Source organism: Melanostigma gelatinosum, assembly GCF_949748355.1.
Source record: "Melanostigma gelatinosum genome assembly, chromosome: 7".
Classification (NCBI taxonomy): domain Eukaryota; kingdom Metazoa; phylum Chordata; class Actinopteri; order Perciformes; family Zoarcidae; genus Melanostigma; species Melanostigma gelatinosum.
This window is the reverse complement of record NC_136640.1, coordinates 7,132,338-7,152,994: the sequence shown is the minus strand read 5'-3', so window position 1 is coordinate 7,152,994 and position 20,657 is coordinate 7,132,338. Positions and strand designations below refer to the sequence as shown.

At 43.5% G+C, this 20,657-nt stretch overlaps 1 protein-coding gene across 1 annotated transcript; it reads left to right on the top strand.

The window, feature by feature from the left end:
- The first annotated feature begins 528 nt into the window (after positions 1 to 528).
- Positions 529 to 20,454, top strand: brwd1 (bromodomain and WD repeat domain containing 1). Its single transcript, XM_079272496.1, has 44 exons — positions 529 to 657; positions 781 to 839; positions 958 to 987; positions 1,207 to 1,266; positions 2,218 to 2,368; positions 2,485 to 2,583; positions 3,656 to 3,816; positions 3,933 to 4,154; positions 4,605 to 4,705; positions 5,541 to 5,611; positions 5,750 to 5,850; positions 5,946 to 5,986; positions 6,104 to 6,205; positions 7,494 to 7,647; positions 7,753 to 7,887; positions 8,296 to 8,424; positions 8,689 to 8,837; positions 9,060 to 9,136; positions 9,328 to 9,546; positions 9,639 to 9,822; positions 10,136 to 10,226; positions 10,476 to 10,586; positions 10,719 to 10,786; positions 11,057 to 11,291; positions 11,454 to 11,570; positions 11,757 to 11,864; positions 12,070 to 12,194; positions 12,996 to 13,078; positions 13,311 to 13,422; positions 13,690 to 13,751; positions 13,875 to 14,030; positions 14,198 to 14,318; positions 14,466 to 14,591; positions 14,682 to 14,748; positions 14,921 to 14,971; positions 15,136 to 15,261; positions 15,350 to 15,502; positions 15,617 to 15,777; positions 15,884 to 16,050; positions 16,747 to 16,866; positions 16,954 to 17,112; positions 17,214 to 17,504; positions 17,668 to 17,823; positions 17,940 to 20,454. Exons 1-44 carry the CDS (start codon positions 621 to 623, stop codon positions 19,412 to 19,414), a joined length of 6,723 nt encoding a protein of 2,240 aa, XP_079128622.1. The 5' UTR covers positions 529 to 620; the 3' UTR covers positions 19,415 to 20,454.
- The last annotated feature ends 203 nt before the right edge of the window (positions 20,455 to 20,657 follow it).

Sequence of the window (20,657 nt, the reverse complement as noted above, 5' to 3'; positions counted from 1 at the left end):
TAACTTAACTTGTGTATATACTTAGTTACATTGCACCATTGCCAAAAAAAAAGGATTCATGCACTATAAACTCACGTCTTATTATTGTACCTTTCGCCCATTAAGTACTGGTTTGATGATTTAAATCAATCAATAAATTGGTACAGCAAATTGGCAGACATTGCGTATGACGTCATGTGCAGAGCTCGCGATCCTGGTATAAAAAAAAGAGGCGGCCGTTTGATCTCTGCGCTGTGTGTAATTAAAAATATATATATATATTAAAAAATATATAGATATAGTTTTTTAATTCAATCTAATTTATCAATACTTGACTTCCATAAAATACTGCTAATGTTGCTAGCCGTTGGGCTAACGTACACGTTCGTCTTTTGTTGAGCGCGCTCCTCCCCACCCCCTTGTTCCTGTGTGTTACTCCGCTGTGGCGGAAGTAAGTCGTATCGCTCGGGCCTCATCCTTCCAATGGCGACTGCAAACAGGCTGAATAGAAAGCGGGAGCAACCGTGGAGGGGGGTCAGAGCTGTGTAACCGAAATTAAATAAATATATATCCTATTCTCTGTAGTCACAAAGTTAAGCCTTGCAAATTTGTTCCACCTCTCCAAAATCACGGCCGATTCAATGGCCAAAAATCGGAACATTTCGCTCCTTGAGTCGGGTAAGCCGCAGAAGTAAAAAACCCAACTGATAGCTTGATTTACATACGATGTCGCTCGCGTTAATTGACATCCTAACTGCTGTTTTTTCTCACGCTTTAATGTCTCCGCTGTTTCAATTTCAGAGCTCTATTACTTGATTTCTCGTTTTCTAACAACGGGTCCGTGTCGGAGAGCGGCTGAGGTAAGCTTGGTGGTGCTTTTGACGAGTACCAGTGTGTAGTATTTCAAAATAGTTTGACTAGCTAGTTTATAATGAAGTTAATAGAATCTAATCGGTATCTCTCTTAATCCTACTGCAGGTCCTCGCGAGCGAACTAGAGGAGTATCAGGTGTGTATCCTCTGCTGCTGGTTAACGGCTAACGTTCGCTAACCGTCGGTTTTGGACTTGAGTTGCATGAAACTTGTCCACTTTTTTTTTTTTTTTTTTTAATACTTTTGGACGTCCCACTCGTTTGACATCACCCGGCTTTTTTCTATTAGCTAGCTGTGTACATGGTGCTTTTCTGTGGTGACTCCGCTTTTACCCCAAAACTTGTGTTTTCGACAGCTCTTACCCGGCAGATTGGACTGGCTGGGAAACGAGCACCCGAGAACATATGAAGATTTGGTGAGATTACATTTAATATATGTGTTATTAAAGCTCATTGTCTCATTGTTTTTGTCTTGTGACAGACGGGACTCGGTGTCCATGCTTCTTGTTTGCGGTCTTTGTTCTTTTTCCTTGCTACTACTGTTTGATTATCTGGAGGTGGGACGGTCGACGTGGTCGCAAGTCGTTCCCACTGACTTAATTCGTCGGCGTGAACTGTATGGTCGCTCAGAAAACTGTATTTGGATAGAGAGAGGGTTTAATATTATTTAGCCCCGACTGTTGTACCGCAGAAAGGGTGGGGAGTTCGGCTTCTTTGCTACGTCGAGACTGTTCCGCTGGCCAATCAGAGACCGAGATGCGCTGTCTCTGCGTTATTTAGCTGGTGACCTGCGCTGTGATTGGTCCATTAAAAAGAGAAGCCACGCCTCTCGGGATATGAGTTGAGAAGCACATGAAACCACCAACTATACCCTGTCCCACATTTATTCTGACTAAACTGTTCAGGCTACAGTCCCTGGAATATTACACACAACTAAAGACCACACAATGTCATGAATATAGTAGAAGTTAAATAGACAGTCTCAAATCAAGATGGGTTTCTTGGTTGCGAGTTTTCATATGAAACAAACTTAACCAGACTGATAAGTACAGAATCCTACATTACATATAATTCTACAAAAACGAACATCTGCGTTAGGAAAGCCAACAAACATTGTCATTATTGATACAGCTGTTCCGATTGTTTACAAACAACACAACAGAAAGTAGTGAGATATGGCGATCACAAGTTCTGACATCGGCAGGTGACTACTTCAAATTACTTGAATTTGCCGGTTGTTATTTATTGGTTGTTTGACATTTTAGTGACCTAATTGATTGTCAAAATTGTTGTTCATTCGAACAATTGTTGTCTTCTGTGTTTGGTCACTACTCATGTCACTACTCTGTGTTTTTGTGACCCGTCAGGTTGCAGCCAACAGACATATTGCACCTGACTATTTGCTACAGATATGTAAGCAGATTGGACCCATTCTTGACAAAGACGTGCCATCATGTGTCCCAGGTGTACACTCTCTCCTGGGGTCTGGAAAGCAGTCGATGCTGAGGACAGCAAAAGGTACATAATCTTCAAGTATTTCTGCGAAATGTATAAATAGCTTTTTTTCCCCTTATCCATGTATTGGTGATTCTACGTGCCTCGTACACTGACACACTATTTGTGTTGTTTGTCAGACTGCGACGGTGTGCGGTTCAATGCTTCATCATATGCAGCCCTTCACCGGGGCAGACCACCAGAGAGGCCTTTCAACTGCAAGAAACCTCCACACCTAGGTACGTCTGGCCTCGCTCAATAAGCATCAAAATACATGAAATAGACAAATGGATATGCTGGACATTGGTACATGTACTTGCTCCCGTCTCCCCATTAACCCTGCATGTTATGCATGTATGGTATGTGTACTGTACACACTGTATTCCTCTTTACCCTGATGGTCCAATTTTGAGTAGAAGGCATTTCGTTAGGCTATTGTTGTCAAATAACAATTTGGTGCGCTGCCACGACTTCACCAGATTGGTCGTCTTGATGCAGTCTGTTACCCCGCAGTGCTAGTTGCTATTAACACGACAATTGTCTTGATCATAAGTCATAATTTCATCTACAGATTTGCAAGGAATCATTGGTGTGTTTTTAATGCTTTACTCCCTCGATTCCCATTTGCTGTGACAGTTCTCTACTACACAGGGCTGCAAAGTTACACCTGTTTGCGTCAATGTTTTCTATTTCAAACCTGTCTCGGCCTTTTCGGATTATTTGTTCATATTCAAGAAATGCTGTTGAAGTTATTAAACTGTTGATTAAGCCACCTTTAAGAGGACATGCTCTCCACAAAATGGCCTTGTAAAATGCTTAAAACAGCTTCATGTTGAGGCAGTGAGAACTTGAAGCAGATGAGAACAGTACGGACCAGATGCATCAGACTTCAGCAGTGATATTTTTTATTTTTTTTTAGAAATGGGGATGGCAGTTTTGTTTCATGCAGTTGATGTTTAAATCAAATTGATGTAACCCGGGTTCGATTCCGATCCATGACCCTCTGCTGCGTGTCATACCATCTGTCTCTCTCCCTGTTCTCCTGACATTGTCCAGTTGCTCTCAAGAGGCAATAAATAAAAAATATTCTTTAAACTTAAAAAGGTTTATTGGAAGACGATGCATTTACATGCTTGGTTAAGCCCAACAACACCAGCTTCTTATATTTCTGTATATTTAATTTCACCCTGTGACGGTGCCCTTCCACTCCTGATCACATTAGAGTAAATGTATCCCTTGCCCACATATTTGTGTTAATCCCAGTCTTTTTTCGTCACCGTTTTCTGATGATTGGCGTCTTTTAATCCACAGTGAAGGTCCATCGAGGGAGAGAGCTGACGGGAGCGCAGCGCTTCAGCTCCGTCAACCCCGTCAGCAACTATGAGCACATGCGGCTGCACAGGCGGATCCTGGGGCATCTGTCTGCAGTGTATTGTATCACATTCGATCGCACCGGTCTCCGGATCTTCACAGTAAGATGGAGCTTGTCAACATATCGCCCTATTTAGAAATATACCTCTACTTAATGTGCGGCGATAACCGTGTCGAGTAGAATATTAAAGTATAAGTTGGTATTTGTCTTTGTCAGGGCTCAGATGACTGTTTGGTGAAGATCTGGTCTTCGTTTGACGGAAGGCTTCATTCGACGTTGCGAGGACACTCTGCAGAGATCACAGACTTGGCGGTTAATTACGAGAACACACTGATTGCTGCAGGAAGCTGTGACAAGTCCATCCGTGTGTGGTGCCTTCGTACCTGTGCCCCTGTGGCTGTGCTGCAGGGGCACAGTGGATCCATTACCTCCCTACAGGTAAACGGATCTCTGTTGGGAAAAAGGATCCTTTTTCAATACAATAGTGATTTTATCATCATTTGAATTAGTTATTGTATTTTAAAATAATTGTATTTATTGGACTATACTTTTGTGATGCGCTTTAAAGATTGGGTAACAGTAACTGGTTTTTTTTAATAATGCCTAAAATAAAACAACAAGAAGAGGAGGTGGTAGCAGGACTGGCAAAGATATTACGTCAGCCTTTCAGCCTTTCATTCAATCTTCTCTTTATCACGATGACAACTTCCCTCAGCCAAGTGTAAAGTCTTTACTGCAAGTGGATAAAACATACTTCCTGTCACCATTGTTGTCTGTGGTCTGGTCAGGGGGCGTGTTAATATTTAACACTCCATGTAGGATCCATGTCTTTATTTTAATATGCGAGTGGTTTCAGATGGCTCACCTGTGAATGTCTTGTGTTCTCAGTTCTCACCGTTTGCCAAGGGCTCCAAACGCTTCATGCTGTCCACTGGAACTGATGCCACCGTCTGCTTCTGGCAGTGGGACGTCAACAACATCAACTTCAGGTGAGAGCTGCTTTAAATGGGATTTAAAATGGTGACTTCGTGATATTCAGTTGTAGTAATTAAGAAAATAAACACCTGTGAGAAACATACACATCTGCACAAAGAAATGGTCAATCAATTTTGATTTAAAGTGTTTTGGTCTTTTTAAAGGAGCAAAGATTGAGAATGATGTTCTGTGGATACATAAAGGAAACATTGACATTGCTGAGCAAACAGTTTAACATGGTAACTGCAGGCTGTTGGATATGACAGTTATTTTCATGGAAATCAGCAGTACATGTAAATCAAACGTTGGAAGACGAGTCAAATTGGGTTGACAGTCTGTGTCCCAACACTGGCTGCTATATTAGTAAAATAAATGCATTCAAAGAGCCTGCTTTACTTGTATAGCAAGCAATCAGGTAAAAGTATAAAACAAATAGAATATTGACTTGAACTCAATGGTTTTTAAATAATCTTTAATTCCCTCAAACTGTGTTAATGAGTCACCTGACGAAGGAATGTGAGATCAGCACCTTACCCGACTGTTGATCACATCAGTCATCCTGAAGTGGAAATGCCGGTTAGATTGGATGAAACTTGCACTTACTTCTTTGTTGAAGGATATGCCAACAAGTCAATACTTGATGTAAAGGTGAGCACTGGTGCTAGGTCTGTAAATTAATTAAACCGCTGGCTGCCAGTAGACATGTCTAGGAAAAGACGATTCTTTAAATCCTTCTAAAGGTCCCCTGCAACCAAATATTGTGTATTTTATTGTGCACTTTATTCAGTTAAATGCACTTTTCCTGTTCTGAATAAAATCAGTAAAACACTTTCTTTCTATCTTTTCAAGCGATCGGCCACACAAATTCACAGAGCGGCCGAGACCCGGAGTTCAGACTGTGTGCTCCTCATTCAGTCCAGGTATTAGTCACTTTAGGCAGACACTTATGTTGAATGTTTGTGCTGTTTATGTTTAATTAACCTGTATCTATGCTACAGTTCACAGAATGATCATCTAGCTAGCACATATTTACTACAGACAAACTTTTTTTGTTTCAGGTGGGATGTTCTTAGCAACAGGAAGTACTGATGACGTCATCCGAATATATTACTTGGGTGGCGGAAGTCCAGAAAAGATATCGGAGCTCCACGAGCACACGGTAAAAACAAAACATAAAGCTTAATCTGTAGTATCTGGTTTAAGTTATTAAACATTCCGCAGTCACTCATGAGTACTATTCTGCTCTCCGTTCAGGACAAAGTCGATAGCATCCAATTCTGCCACTCGGGTGAAAGGTACAGTAGAACCCTTGTACTGAACTCGCCATTGATTTTCTTTAATAGTAGACATACTGAATGAAATGTAACCGTGTGTGAAGTGATGGTTCACGGGTTGGTGTCGTCCTGTCTCAGGTTTGTGAGCGGAAGCCGTGACGGAACAGCACGGATCTGGAAGCTCCATCTGCGTCAGCAGTGGAGGTGCATCCTGCTCAACATGTCCGCCACTCTCCCCGGGTAAGCGGCACTGTGCTGTCGTACAGCAGCGCTTATTCTGAGCGTAGATTCCTTTTGATGTGTCCTCAATGTTTGTGTCTCTCAAGAAGAAATAGTGAGACAAGGACGCACACTTTTATAAGCATCAGGAGAAGAGTCTGTAGACAAGTATTTGGAAGATTTGCTGTGTTAGGCACAATCATTTGCTCCATTGGTCGCCTCAGAGATCTGTTGGAGCATGTAGAAGTAAACCAGCTGCTGATGTAAGCTGAGGAATTCTTTTTCCCAATGTTTAATTTATGCGCGTGTCAGATTGTATTAGCCTTAGCACAGCCTTCTCGCCTGTCTGTAAAGCAGTGGTTAACAGATTGTGAAGACATTTCTTCCCGCTATGGTCTGAATGACGTCATTATTCTGATAGCTGAACATCTTTGCCCGCTGATGTAAATGATTTTTTTTAAATACTCCATTTGTTGCCCAATTTGAACCTTGTTGCTGAATTGTAGGTTAATGAAGGCGTTAACGACGCCTGCTGAAACATGAAACTAACTAAATACGTTTAATCTGAGGAGGGTGAAAACATTGAGTTGGTGCGCCCTGTTGTGATGCTTTGCCCACTGATGTAAAGCATCAAACAAAGCCGAGCGGCATAAAGTCACCCAACAGCAATGTGAAGGACGCATGAAAGCTGTGATTTGTAAATCAAGGTTATTCCACCAAATATGGATTTCTGAACTCTCCCTACGTTAAAACATCGGTATTGTGTTGTTTAAAAATGAATATGAACTTTCTTTGCATTATTCGAGATCTGAAAACACTGCATCTTTTTTGTTATTTTGACCAGTTGTCATTTTCTGCAAAGAAATGCTCTAAATGACAATATTTTTATTTGGGAGAAATATTGTCAGTAGTTTAAAGAATAAAGGAGATGGATCTTACGGGATGTCAAGCACCTTCTAGTTGTTGCTAAACAGTTGGAGCCCGAACTACACGACATCTGCGACAAGAGGACAGGCTACGCAAAAAAACAAGAAGCAATGTCAAGCAGAAGGAGTGAGTGACGAGGAGAGACTGAATCTCCTGGAGGACGAGAACCAGTTTCAACATGTGGAATGAGGCCGCAACTGGAGGGAGAGAGAGAGAGAAAATGAATGGACAACTTCATTTTTATAGCGTCAAATACAAGCAACTAATTATTTTATTCTCATTTGTTCAGTAATTAATCAACTGTATCTCCATTACATAGTATGCTTTGAGAGTTGCATCGTGTGTGTGTGTGTGACATCTAATTCGATTTATTCTCTCTCAGTGTTGAACCAATGAGTGAAGAGGAAAGCTACTTCAAACCCAAAGTCACCATGGTAGCGTGGGACCGCCACGATATTACAGTCATCACGGCTGTGAACAACCATCTCCTCAAAGTGTGGAACTCCTACACAGGACAGCTGCTACATATCCTTAAAGTTAGTGTTTCTCCTTGTAAAATGTAGAGCAGCGTGGATATCACAACCACCTAGTTTAACCTCTTATTTTCAGACCAGAGAGACTAACTTGAACATTGTTTTCAGGGCCATGAGGCTGAGGTGTTTGTCCTGGAGCCGCACCCTTTTGACCCCAGGATCATCCTGTCTGCCGGCCATGACGGGAACGTCTTCATCTGGGATCTACTGCGAGGGACGAACACACAGCACTACTTCAACATGGTACACTGAGCACTGTCAGGCATTTACATGATGGCCAACACAACAGTTCTGTAACACGATGAACAGACAGTTACAGACCCACCATAACACAACATGACAAAGACGGCAATAAGCAAAACAGTAATAAAACAGACCTAGTTCAATGTTTGTCATCAGCTTACCTCGGCCTCACAGTTTGCCTTCAAGGGTTTTTCATCCTCTAACTCTCATTGGTCCTCATTGTTTTTTTTCTTTACTTTCTTTCTGTGCTGTACGACGAGTTTGACTGCCTTATTAATATGCATTTTTGGTTTTCTCTACAAAAAGTGTGTTTTAAGAAAAACGTAAGGTCCTGCAGGATCTGAAAAGGAAAAGTTTCCCTTGCTAACGGGTTTCTGTACCTGGGGTGGTTTTGTGTTTGTCTTCCAGATTGAGGGCCAGGGTCATGGAGCTGTTTTTGACTGCAAATTTACCCCTGATGGGCATCGTTTTGCTTGCACAGACTCCCATGGCCACCTGCTCATCTTTGGCTTCGGCAGTTCCAAGCCGTATGAGAAGGCAAGGATACCACTCGTTTAAATGTTCACACAAACAATTGTAGCCTGATAATTTGTTGTAATGCCGTTTTTAGGGATGCTTGTTTTCACTTGATAAATACACTACAGCATTTTCCAGATGTTGTTGTAGCCCTTGAAATTTAACACTTTCAAATCTTACTATATAGTATAAAAATCTAACATTGGCCGTCCCAAAATAAGTGTCCCAGAAAACATGAACATAACAAAAACCTTAAACTTCCTCTTTCTCCTGGTCGTCACACAGCTTCCAGACCAGGTGTTTTTCCACACGGACTACCGGCCGCTGATCCGGGACACCAACGGCTTCGTGCTGGATGAACAGACTCAGCAGGCACCCCATCTCATGCCCCCGCCTTTCTTGGTGGATGTGGATGGAAACCCCCATCCACCAAGGTAGACACGATGACCTTCTATCAGTTACACACCAGTTGTTACCTGTGGGATCAGTTGTTTGAATGTTTGTCTCATGCAAGTTCTCGATGCCCGAGGCCATTATGAAAAGCGATAATAAGCCGGGTTCAAAATGTTGGCACAAACATTTGTGTTCTATGTAAATGCATGCAATGTTTTTCACAGTTTACATTTTGTTTTTAAACGTCTTGACTTTATTTTCAGGTACCAGCGTCTCGTCCCGGGCCGGGAGAACATTGCGGCTGAACACCTGGTTCCTCAGCTGGGATACGTAGCCACCAGTAAGCAACCAGCCAGAAGCAGGCCTTAAATTCTCTATAATTAGCTAGTTTACAGAAACATAAATTCACTTTTTGATATATACAGTAAGTGACATCTGAAACATATCTTTGATTTCTTCAGTGTTTGACCAGCGTTAACCTCTGCCACCATCCCACTCATGCTCTGTTTCCCTGTTTGATGGCGTCTTCAGGTGATGGCGAGGTCGTGGAGCAGGTGATCAGCCAGCAGACGGCAGAGCACATCGAAGTTGCGATAAGACGCAGCAGCCTTTTGGACGACGCCATCCGAAATCTCCAGCAACAACAAGACCGGCATAGCCAGCCTGGGACAGAGTTGGCTCTGCCGGCGATACCAGAAGGGCTGGCTGAGGCACAGGGCCACGCCTTGGCACCGAGCACGCCACGTAGAGGTATCGATACGCCACTCGTGTTTTATCTGATTCTTATTAGCATATTCATCCAGTGAGCTGTTGGATGCTAGGTATGTGATCCTTCGTTGCAGTGTCTGTGAATGATCGAGCAGACGTACAGTCACCCCCCAATGTGGGTCTGCGCCGCAGCGGACAGGTGGAGGGCGTCCGGCAGATGCACCAGAATGCTCCTCGCAGCCAGATGGCCACAGAGAGAGACCTGCAGGCCTGGAGGCGCAGGGTGGTGGTGCCCGAGGTGGCACCCAGCAGCTACAGGTAGCAGAGATAGCAATGTTAGCTTCACCGTCAACAGCTGGCGTGTGTGACTGGCAATGTCTGTACTGTTGTGGTGTTTTGTATTCTCTTATGTTTCTAAGTGGAAATGGATTCTTCTCCCATTTTAGGTTACATCAATATTTTAAGAATACTGAAAATAATTCAACACATACATCCATGTCAACCGTACGAAACGTGCCCATCAAGCAACAGAGTGGTTTACAAACCTCATGAGATTTTACAGCGTTTATTTAACTTGACATTTCGTGTTTGTCCTACTTAAGTTTCATACATCGTGGATTTTGTTTTTTAGGATCCAGGAGCGCCTGCGAGCGGCCAGAGGAGATGAGGAGATGGTTCTGTATAATGCAAAGAAGAGACGCATTATCTACAGCAGCTGTCGAGTAGGTTTCCATGTAGCAAGTCTTCAATGGCAATTTGAAACAATGGCTTGTGTACCCGTGTATTGTGAATAATCATCACACAGTCTGTACTGTAATTGGAAATGGCATATTCATTAAAGGTGTTGTGTTGGAATGTGTCAAAATGATATATATATTGAAATAATTGTCAGCACTTTCTTTCCTCTGTTGACAACTTATTTCTGTAAGAATCTTTGCACTGGTTTTGAGTCGGCCCGTCTGTCCCCTCAGGATGATTCAGATGATGATCCTCACACAGCGAAGCGTGCACACGGCCGCAGTGACGGGCTGGAATACATGGACTTGTCCTGCGAAGAGGGAGAGGAGACCGCAAGTTCAGAGGTACACACCGAGCTATCACTTTCTCCGCTCTCTTGTGACTTTGCGGAAAAAATAAGTAATTTACAAGCACCTGTGGTCTTTTTTGGGGGGAGTTCACGCAACTTCCTGTTTTTCATTTTTGAATCTGTTCAGGACAATGAATTGGACGGCAGTGAAATGGATTCCTCCAATGATGAGGAGTGGAACAGTGACAGCTCGAGGTATCACGTTTTATAGACTTAGAATTTGTTTTAACTTGTTTAGAGTGCCAGATAAAAGGGTTTTCCTGAATCACAAGATTGATCATATAGACAGAAGAGTTTTGTCTTTCACGTTAAAATCTTGTGTTACTCCTTTGTGTTGTCTTAGGTGGCAATCCCCACCCATCTGGTACCCCAAGCAGGTTAAAACAAATAATTTAACTACGTTTTTCTGCCTGTTTTCATATATGTAATTTAGAATTATAATCGTAACTGCTTTTGATTGGACAGCCACACGTCCAGCGAGTACTCGGACTGGACGGCAGACGCCGGCATCAACCTGCAGCCCTCCACCCCCTTATCCTCACGGAAACGAGTGCAGCGCAGACTCAGCAGCTCGGAAGAGGAGGAGGAAGAGAATGAGGAGGAGGAGGAGGAGCAGCAGCAGCAGCAGAGTGACGAGGAGGAAAAAGCTGGCAAGAAAAGCAAAGAGAAGTCCAAGAAAGAAAAGTACAAGTCTCCCAGGGTGAGTTATCGAACACAGTGCAGTATACGCAGTAGCCAAACGAATGTCTCGCTGTCTGAATCCTAACCGGTTGACTATTGGCCAGACTCTGCGTCTGTCAGGGAGGAAATATAAAGATGAATTTAAAACGGGCTCATATTTACCCTCGTTTTACATCTTCAGCGTCCAAAGGTCCGACCGTCCATCAACAGAGAAGTGTCCAATGAGTTCAGACCCTCACCGTGGATCACCGACGTCATTCCCAGGAAGTCTCCTTTTGTTCCCCAAATGGGCGATGAGGTATTTAAACGAGGCACTTTACAAGAGCATGAGGGGAAAAAAAGCACTCGGTACAGTACAGATTGTTCTTTAATAAACAGCAGCTGTATTGATCTTTCGGTGGTTTAACAGGACGTCATGATCACAATCCTGTTTCATCTTGTAAAAACGTTTACTGTCTAAGCTCTGAACCTCGTGTCTCGTCAGGTGATCTACTTTCGGCAGGGACACGAGGCCTATGTAGAGGCAGTGAACCGAAATGAACTGTACCCCATAAACCTAGACAAACAGCCCTGGAAGAAAATGGAGCTACGGGTAAGACTACGGCAAATAAGAAGATAATAAAAATGTTCTTGGTAGAATACACAGAACTCTGAAGAACATCATGAACAAAATCTTCACGGATGTCATAAAAAAAAAAAAAACGTTCCGTTTTTTTTTTTTGGTTTAAATGTAGGCACATTCCCCTCCTCCCAACATGAACCCAATATATTGTGTTTGTTTTTCAAATGTGTTCTAGGACCAAGAGTTTGTGAAGATCACCGGGATCAAATACGAAGTCTGCCCGCCAACCCTTTGCTGTCTGAAGCTGACTCTTATTGACAACGGCACTGGCAAAACATTAGAAAAGTCCTTTTCTGTCAAGTAAGCAGTAACCCAACGTGAAGGCGGCATTTAAACTGAATGTACATAACATGGAGGTTATGACTCTAAAATGTGTTCTAGTGAAAGCCTACATTTTGTTTGTGGGTTAGTGTTATGATCAGGACAAAACTTTGATAACAACGATCAGTTTTTGGCTCGACATGTTGGTGGAATGTCTGGTACTGTAATGTGTTTGCTCAAATCAGTATAATTCATCAATATAATTCAGCTTCAGCTCCACAAAGACAAAGTCTTGAAAGTTTATTGCAGTGTTCTCAGAGTGCCAGGGGGTTCGTGAAAAGTTTTCAGATTCATTCATTTAAATTTAGGACATTTTTACATCACATCTAGAATCTATCTATTAGAATCTGCAAATGTGTTTAATAGTATTACCAAAGGACGTCATGTAATTAGAAATTGTCCACCACGTCTGCGTTTCATGGAGCATATTTGCACGGGATGAGCAAAGTCTGTATTTACTGGCATTATTCCTCCGATATGATATCGGGGCTGTGTGTAACGCCCAAAAACGCCAATCCAAATCCCAGAATTATGGTCGGTACATAACAAATTAACGACATGGCAGATTTAAAAAGGATTAAGATCAAAGATGACATTCGCAATTATTCAAAATGACTAGAGGTCCGAGGTAATTCTGGTCCTGTGCGAATAGGGGTAAAGACCAAATTATTGGGGTCCTGGGTAAATTCTATATCTTGTAAGGGATCCTCAGCTGAAAAGACTTGAGAACCTCTGGTTTATTGTACTTCGGCATTAAAGTGACGTATATTTCTCCCACAGGTATCATGACATGCCAGATGTGATCGATTTCCTCGTGTTGAGGCAAAGTTATGACGAGGCGCTCCGTAGAAACTGGAAACCAAGTAAGTCTGTGCATCGTGTTAAAGAAGTTAAAACTTAGCTTTGAGGCCAAGTAGCATCGTCTTCATATCTGTTTCATCAATTTCAAATACAGAAGAAGGCTGCTCCCAAGTAGTTTATAACTTTAAACTAATAAGTACTGTCTACTCTATAGATTATTCTCAGTTTCTGTGTAGATATAGATAATGTGGATTTTTCCTCCCCCTAAATTGGTTCACATCTTCTCCTGTGCAGGAGACCGGTTTCGCTCAGTGATAGACGATGCCTGGTGGTTTGGTAGCATCGTGTGTCAGGAGCCGTACCAGCCAGAGTACCCCGACAGTCTCTTCCAGTGCTTCAAAGTCAGGTGGGCCAACACACGTTATCGTTATACGGGGAGCTGGAGATATGGTGGTTGTGGCGTCGCTATCATTTCCGAATATCAGCAAGTTTCTAGAACACACTGCTTTTGACATTATCAGTCTCTAGGACAAGTCTGTCTGCCCCCTAGTGGTTATTAAGAGGCATGACGGTGTCATGTCTGTATCATATTAAAGAGTAATTGCACACTTAAACATGCTTTTTTTTTAAGCTATAAACTCAATGATATGACTGTACTTTGTGTTTTCACCAGATGGGACAACGGGGAAACAGAGAAACTGAGTCCTTGGGATGTCGAACCTATTCCAGATGGTGGTAATTCAGACTTTTTACTCTTATTTCTGTCACATCCACACACAAACACAGAACTGATGTCCGCTCACAAAGTGGGATCAGTGGGGTTAATGCATATTGAATAAGTCTGTCTCTGCCGTGCAGCCCAGCATCCAGAGACGGAAGGAGGTGGTATCCCCGTGACTGCAGATGAGATGAATGAACTGATGTACAAGCCTCTGCCTGGGGAGTGGGGGGAGAGGAGCAGAGACGCCGAGTGTGAGCGCATCGTCGCCGGCATCGACCAGCTCATCACCGTCGGTGTGTATGCGTGAACACGCTCTGTTGTTTGCTCTCAATCGCACACTTCTACTTTCACATGTCTGGTCCCAATCCACTCACGTCAGCGTATCTATAGGTTCCTTTTAACTGCAAAATCATTTCTTCCCATTCGTACTTACCCTCCTGCCACTGTGTTTCTGCTATAGAGATTGCAGCGCCTTTCTATGGTCCTGTGGACTTAGTCCAGTATCCCACCTACTGCACTGTAATCGCCTATCCCACTGACCTGGGCACCATCAGACTGCGACTCAGGAACAGGTTCTATAGGTGAGTCCGCCCTCCTCCCACCAAAGCAACGGCATGGACGTATTTGCCCAGTTGACTGTCAACCCAGCTCTGTCCTTGAAATTCAAACAATTGATGTTATGTGTTTGTGAAGACGCTGTGTATTTACTCCCCTCTGGTGATCCACAGGCACCTCTCAGCATTAATTTGGGATGCCAGGTATATTGCACACAACGCCCGCACTTTCAATGAGCCAAGGAGCAAGATTGCCCACTCTGCAAAGCTCATCACAAATGTCCTCCAGAAGTTTGTCAAGTAAGTCAAAATTAAGATGATGTAATGATACTGTAATAACAGGCACAGTGTCAGTCACACTAAATTGACACGTTCTTCCTACTTTCCCAGTAATCCCAGCTGCACGGATATCATGGAGATCTACAATGCTGTAGAGGAGATGGACGATGATGATGAGGTGAGTCTGAATTAAATCAGCTTGTCAGTGTTATATTTGTTTGCTCTAACATGCGCTGCTGTCATCTATGAATTTAGTAATTCATAGATGAATTACTAAAAATGGGAAAAAAAATCTTTGCAACTGAAAAAGGTAATCTGGTTAATAACAATAATGTGGTTACTGCCTACAGGAAGAGGATACAGAAGCACCAGGAACCTCCTCTGGACACAGACTGCGTCAGGTAAATACATGAGATGGGATAGAATAGATAACAAAGGCCTTTGACATTCTATTGATTAACGTTGCGTGTTGTTAAATAATCAGTCTGAAACACATGATTGTCTTGGTAGAATGCTGTAGCATTCATTGCACGTCATGATGATTTCCTCTCTTCCTCTATGGCAGCGCTCTGTCGAGGTGGTGCTTGACAGAGACGCCTGGAAGGAGCAGTGCAAGTATCTGCTCACCTACATATTTGACTGCGAGGACTCCGAACCCTTCCGACAGCCTGTGGATCCTCAGAACTATCCAGTGCGTTAACACAACAGACTTAAGGGCAAGCGTTCAACATGTTTTGTGTTTTGATGAAGTCTAAATGGTGTTTTGTTTGCCTGTCCAGGACTACCACAACATCATTGATACACCAATGGACTTTCACACGGTGAAAAGGACTTTGTTCGAAGACCGCTATGAAAACCCTGTCGAGCTTTGCAAAGACACCCGGCTAATATTTGCAAACGCTAAAGCCTACACACCCAATAAACGCTCCAAGGTAAGTGGAAGAAATGCCACGAGAACTGCTCTTTAATGCAGGACATTTAGTATAATCTTCTTTGGGTCCATTTTGTTTGAGCTTATTTTACTCACCTTTTCTGTTCTATTCTAGATTTACAGTATGACTTTGAGGATCTCTGCCTTCTTCGAGGAGAAAATCAGAACAATCATATCAGAGTACAAAACTGCCATCAAAAGCAGCGATAGGCTCCGCCGCAGTCAGAGGTTCCGCAAGAAAATGCAGCAGCAGGATCAGTCCAACGCCTCATCAAGGTCTGTTTGAGTTGTGCATTCCTACAATAATCTGATGGGAAAAGGTTCAGGTGTTCCATGTCTGGTCAAAAGTTGCATTGATTTTTTTTTTTTTTTTTTACTCAAGTCAAAAGAAAGCTGCTGTAAAAACTCAGGAAAAAGTGGAGTCGACATCAGTGACCAAATCTACCTCAGCCAAAGTGTCTGTTCCTGAGAGAGCCAGGAGGAGTCGACGCAACAGCTCAGGTCACAGCTCCTCGGACGACGACTCCAAAGCTGCTTCATCGACACCAGGTACAGAAGGGACTCTTAGTAGGTTCCCTAGTCTCATCGTTGGTTTCTCTGAACTATTGTCAGTGACGTGGGTGTATGATAAGGAGTAATTCATTCCTCATAACTTCAGTGAAGGCCCAATCAGACAAGCCCAAACCAACTTCTCCCCGAGCTCCCTCTTTCTCTCCTCTCCCCTTTCGTAACCCTATAACATCCAGCTGCCTGAACAGCGCAGACTCGTGGCGACATCTGCTCCCAGATCCTCAACTTAACATTACTGGAGACACTGAATATGTGTAAACAAGATGACGGCTAGCAATTCAATAACATACAAAACTTAACGTTTGCACATGCACAACTATGTCCAAACTTCACTCTTCCTCTTGTGGAACTAGTGAGATGTTGTGCAGCAAAAACAAATGCAATCATTTGTGAAGTTGATATTTTAGCTGGTATAACTGGTATAGACTAGTAGTGTCATTGTGTCTTGACACTTCTGATGGACGTGCTCTTCTTAGTTCTGGTGGTGGAATGATCTCTTAACTGAAGTCAGGACAGCAAAGTCGCTGCACATTTTTCACTCCGTAGTTCTCCAACACGCTTCTAGCAGTTTATTTGGGATGGTTGCATTTCCAATGATCTGGTTCCTCCACTTATTGTAAGTCGCCTTGGACAAAGGCATCTGCCAAATGAATGTATATTTTAAATGTATTTCAGAGTCTGACAGTGAGAGTGAGCTGAGTGAGGTGGAGAAACGTCGTGGCTCGTCAAGGCACCGTCAACTCAGACAGAAAGCAAGAGTTACTAGAAGCAACCGGGCCAAGCGGAGGAAAAAAGGTCAGGAGTCAAATCCAGGTTTCAATCATGCTGCCTGTTAGTGGGGCATTCTTAATTTGCCTGCTAATTGTGGTTGTTTTGTTGCAGAGAGCGATAGTGAAGAGGACAGTGAAGGTGAGGATGGAGAGATGTCCTCCCAGTCTTCACGTCGCCGCTACCCCAGCAGGAGCAAGAGCAGCAGGAGCGGGAACAGCAGGAGCACACGGCTGACCAGAAACAGTGCTGGTGCAGACAGGAAGCGCACAGGTAAACACCACAACAACCGTCTTAAGCCTCGCTCTTAGTGAACCACATCACACCACCATTAGCCCTCGTGTTAAACATCCCTCCGCGTGGCTTGTTTTCAGAGGGCAGAGCAGAGATGAACGGTCACGGCGGCAGATCGTCTCGCAGGGAGAGACGTCGCCACCGGGACTCTGTCAGGGAAGAGGAGATCACGGTTCGCAGCTCACTCAAGAGAAAGACGGCGAGGGCGGCTGTGAATAAGATGAAACTCCTTGAAGCATTAGACGAGGAATTCGAAGAGGAGGAAAAGCCGAGAAGGAGCAGCACCCGCCTTCGCCACACAGTCCGGAGCAGCAAACGCACCGCAATGATCCAGATCAGCTCAGATTCTGATGAACAGCCATCAAGACGGGGTATACAAAGCTCTTCTTTAAACATTTCAATTCAGAAGGAGTTTCTCTTAGATCTCGTGAACGCAAACAGTCCTTTAAACATGTGTGAAACACATTTGTATTTTATGTTTTGGGCAGCTTACAAGATACATTTTCTAAATTCTGCCCTTGTTTCTCTTTCTAGCTTCTCGGACAACAAAGGAATCGGGTTGCGAATCCAAGGACGAGGAGGATGGCAATGACAGTGAGGCTTCATCCTCCTCCCAGAATCTGCAGAATGGAGACTCAAGATCCAGAAAACGGAGGACATCAAGACAAGCTGCTAAGAATAAGGGAAATGGTGAGAAATGTCCTCATCGATCATTATTAGTTTTTGATTTCTAGTTGCCACTTGCTTGGAATTGTGATGAAAGTTTCTCTAACAGTTGGATTTCTTTCCCCTCTTTTCCTCTGCAGTTACTTTGTCCCATGTGAATGGACACAGTGCAAAACATCACAAGTCTGACAGCAACTCTGAGCAAGAGGAGGCTGCAGAGGAGAGTTCTGGAGAAGCTGAAGTTTCTGTGTCTCAGAAACCGTCTAGAAGCACAGCAACCACTCAAGCCAGGAAGAAGAGGATTACAAGTGAGGAGGAGGAGGAGGAGGAGGAGGAGGAGGAGGAAGACGACGACGACGACGAAGAGGAGGAGGACACTGATCGCAGGACCACGCGACACAAAGTTCCCGTCAGCTCGGATGAAGAAGAGAAAGTCAACAGTTCTCAGAAACACTCGCACCAAAACGGAAGAAATGTGGAAGAAGCGATCCACAAGGACTCTAAGAAAAAGTGTAAAGTTTCACAGTCAAAAAGCCAAGATAAACAAAAAGCTGCCTCAAATAATAAACTGGATGGTGCTGAATCAGAGGAACTCAGTGATTCTCCAAAGAGATCCAGCCCTCGCAAGAAAAAGATGAAAAAAGATGAGGAACGCAAAGCAGAAAGCAATCACTCCAGTGAGGAGTCGGAGGATGAAAACAAGTCAAAGAGGCCAACGAGAAACAAGACCAAGTCCAAACGACCTCGTGGCGACACCGCCGCCTCGGAGAGTTCTGAGCAGGAATACAGACCCAAGAGGAAGTTGAGGAGGAAATGCTCCACCGGCTCATCAGACGAAGAGTCGAATAATTCAGACAATGCATCAAATAGACGGCGGAATCTCCGAGCCCTACCAAAAAAGAAATACATCAGTGACAACTCTCCCTCTGAGGAAGACTCTGCTTCTGCAAGCCAGCGTAAACAGGGAAACTCTAACAAAACAGCCACAGCGTCTCGAGAGGGCAGGTATAATACGAGAGAGTCGAACAGAACCTCACCTAATGAAGCCAGGAATCAGCCGTCTTCCACCAGAAAACATATTTACACCTCAGACTCTGAAGATGGGGAGGACGAAGGAAAGAAGCAGCCAGTGTCCAAGAACAATAAAAACAGCAAGTCCGGCTCCTCAAAGCGTCCCAAAAGGGAATCAAAACAAAAGGAGGGTAACAGCAACGAGGAAGACGCCTCTTCCCAATCCGGTTCCAGCGAGGAGGCCGAGCAGGAAGATGTCGGTCGTTCAAGGAGCGGGAAGAATGCGAGGCGGCCAAAACGCAAACGAAAGGAGAGCTACAGCAGCAGCAATCGCAGCTCCGAGTCGGAGAGCGCGCATTCGTCTTCAGCCTCTGAAAACTCGTGTGCCAGCTCAGGGTCCCGCAGCAGTCCAAAGAGGAGGAGTCACGGACGGCCCGGGGTCGGGGAAAGGACTGCCGGCCGCCAGCTGAGACGGCAGCGCCGCCAACGGTCCGCTTCAGAGGAGGAGAACAGCGACGAGTTTTACAGCAAAGCGCAGCAAAAGACCCGCGTGAACACTCGCAACCGGGGCAAGCGGACAGTCAGTTATCACGACAGCGAGTAGAAGGACGCAGCAGCTGGAGCTGTGGAGGAGAGAGGGAGACTGACATTAACTGGAGACCTTTAAAGACACTCGATGGCCACGTTATGGTAGTAGCACTGGAGTACTCGACAGAAAATGCTGTGAATCTGTTTCATTCAGGGATATTTATATTTTCTATGAAAAACATGTTTATAGATGTAATACAAATTCAAGCATTTTTGAAAAAGCTGGTTTTCACAAGGATACAGAGCAACAACACCACCGCCCATACTGCTTGTTGTGATTTTGGCCAGCAGAGTAAACCATTCTGGGGAATCGTGTCAGCTTGGGTGCTAATCTAATATACCTCTGTTAAAAGGCTTGCACTAAGATACACTGTAATGAGGTGTTTCATACACTAGTTTTGCATTAGAAACTCAGGGGTCAAATAAGTTTACTGTAGTCTCAGACATGCAGTTGTTTTTTGAGCTAAAGTACGGACAAGAAACGATTCCAGGTTGGCAGATGTCCGAGCACACACTCACTGGGACGAGTTCCTGTTCACACTTTGACTACAGCACTCCTTTGTAAATCCACACACTTAATGCTTGACATGAGCCAAATGAACGAATATGTATTCTTACCCCCCCCCCCCCCATACCATTTCATTTTTTTTTATTAATTAGTTTTGTTTTCTAGTAAATAGATGTAAATAGTTGATTGAGATTGTCTGAAAGGTTTGTTTATCAGTTGGTATCAAAACGTTTATTTAAATTTGAGCTTTTTTATTTAGCTTCTTTTTTTTTTTTACATTTACCTATATTGTCTTGCCATATGTCACAAATTGGTACCTTTTTGCCAAGTACATGGAAACAAAAGTACTTACTGCAAAAATACTGTGATTTCTCATATTGGGAAGACCTTTTTATTGTTCTGCGTTGTCTACTTTCAGTATTAAATTGATTTTCAGAGATGACTTAAGACATTTTGCCAGTCACTTGGTTTGGTTTATGGGGAGGTTTCTAAATGCAGTCGCTTTGACATTTTGCTTAATGTTTTTCATACTACACCTTTAATAAATCGCTCTCACAGGAAAACTGTTAATGCAATGTGGTTGTGGAGTGCAATGAATGAGTTATTCCTCATATTAATAAAGACATCGTTTCAAGGTGTATTCTGTTTCACTTAATCTTATATCTATTGACATGAATATTCAGTAATTACATCGCATCTGTCTCGCTCAGTTTATTCATTGCAGGTATAAACTTAACAGACAGTAAGAAAT

Coding starts and splice junctions, on each gene's coding strand:
- brwd1 (XM_079272496.1), top strand. CDS start 621: ATGGCCAAAAATCGGAACATTTCGCTCCTTGAGTCGG. Junction 11,571..11,756: donor TTCCCCAAATGGGCGATGAG/GTATTTAAACGA, acceptor GTGTCTCGTCAG/GTGATCTACTTTCGGCAGGG. Junction 12,195..12,995: donor GAAAAGTCCTTTTCTGTCAA/GTAAGCAGTAAC, acceptor TTTCTCCCACAG/GTATCATGACATGCCAGATG.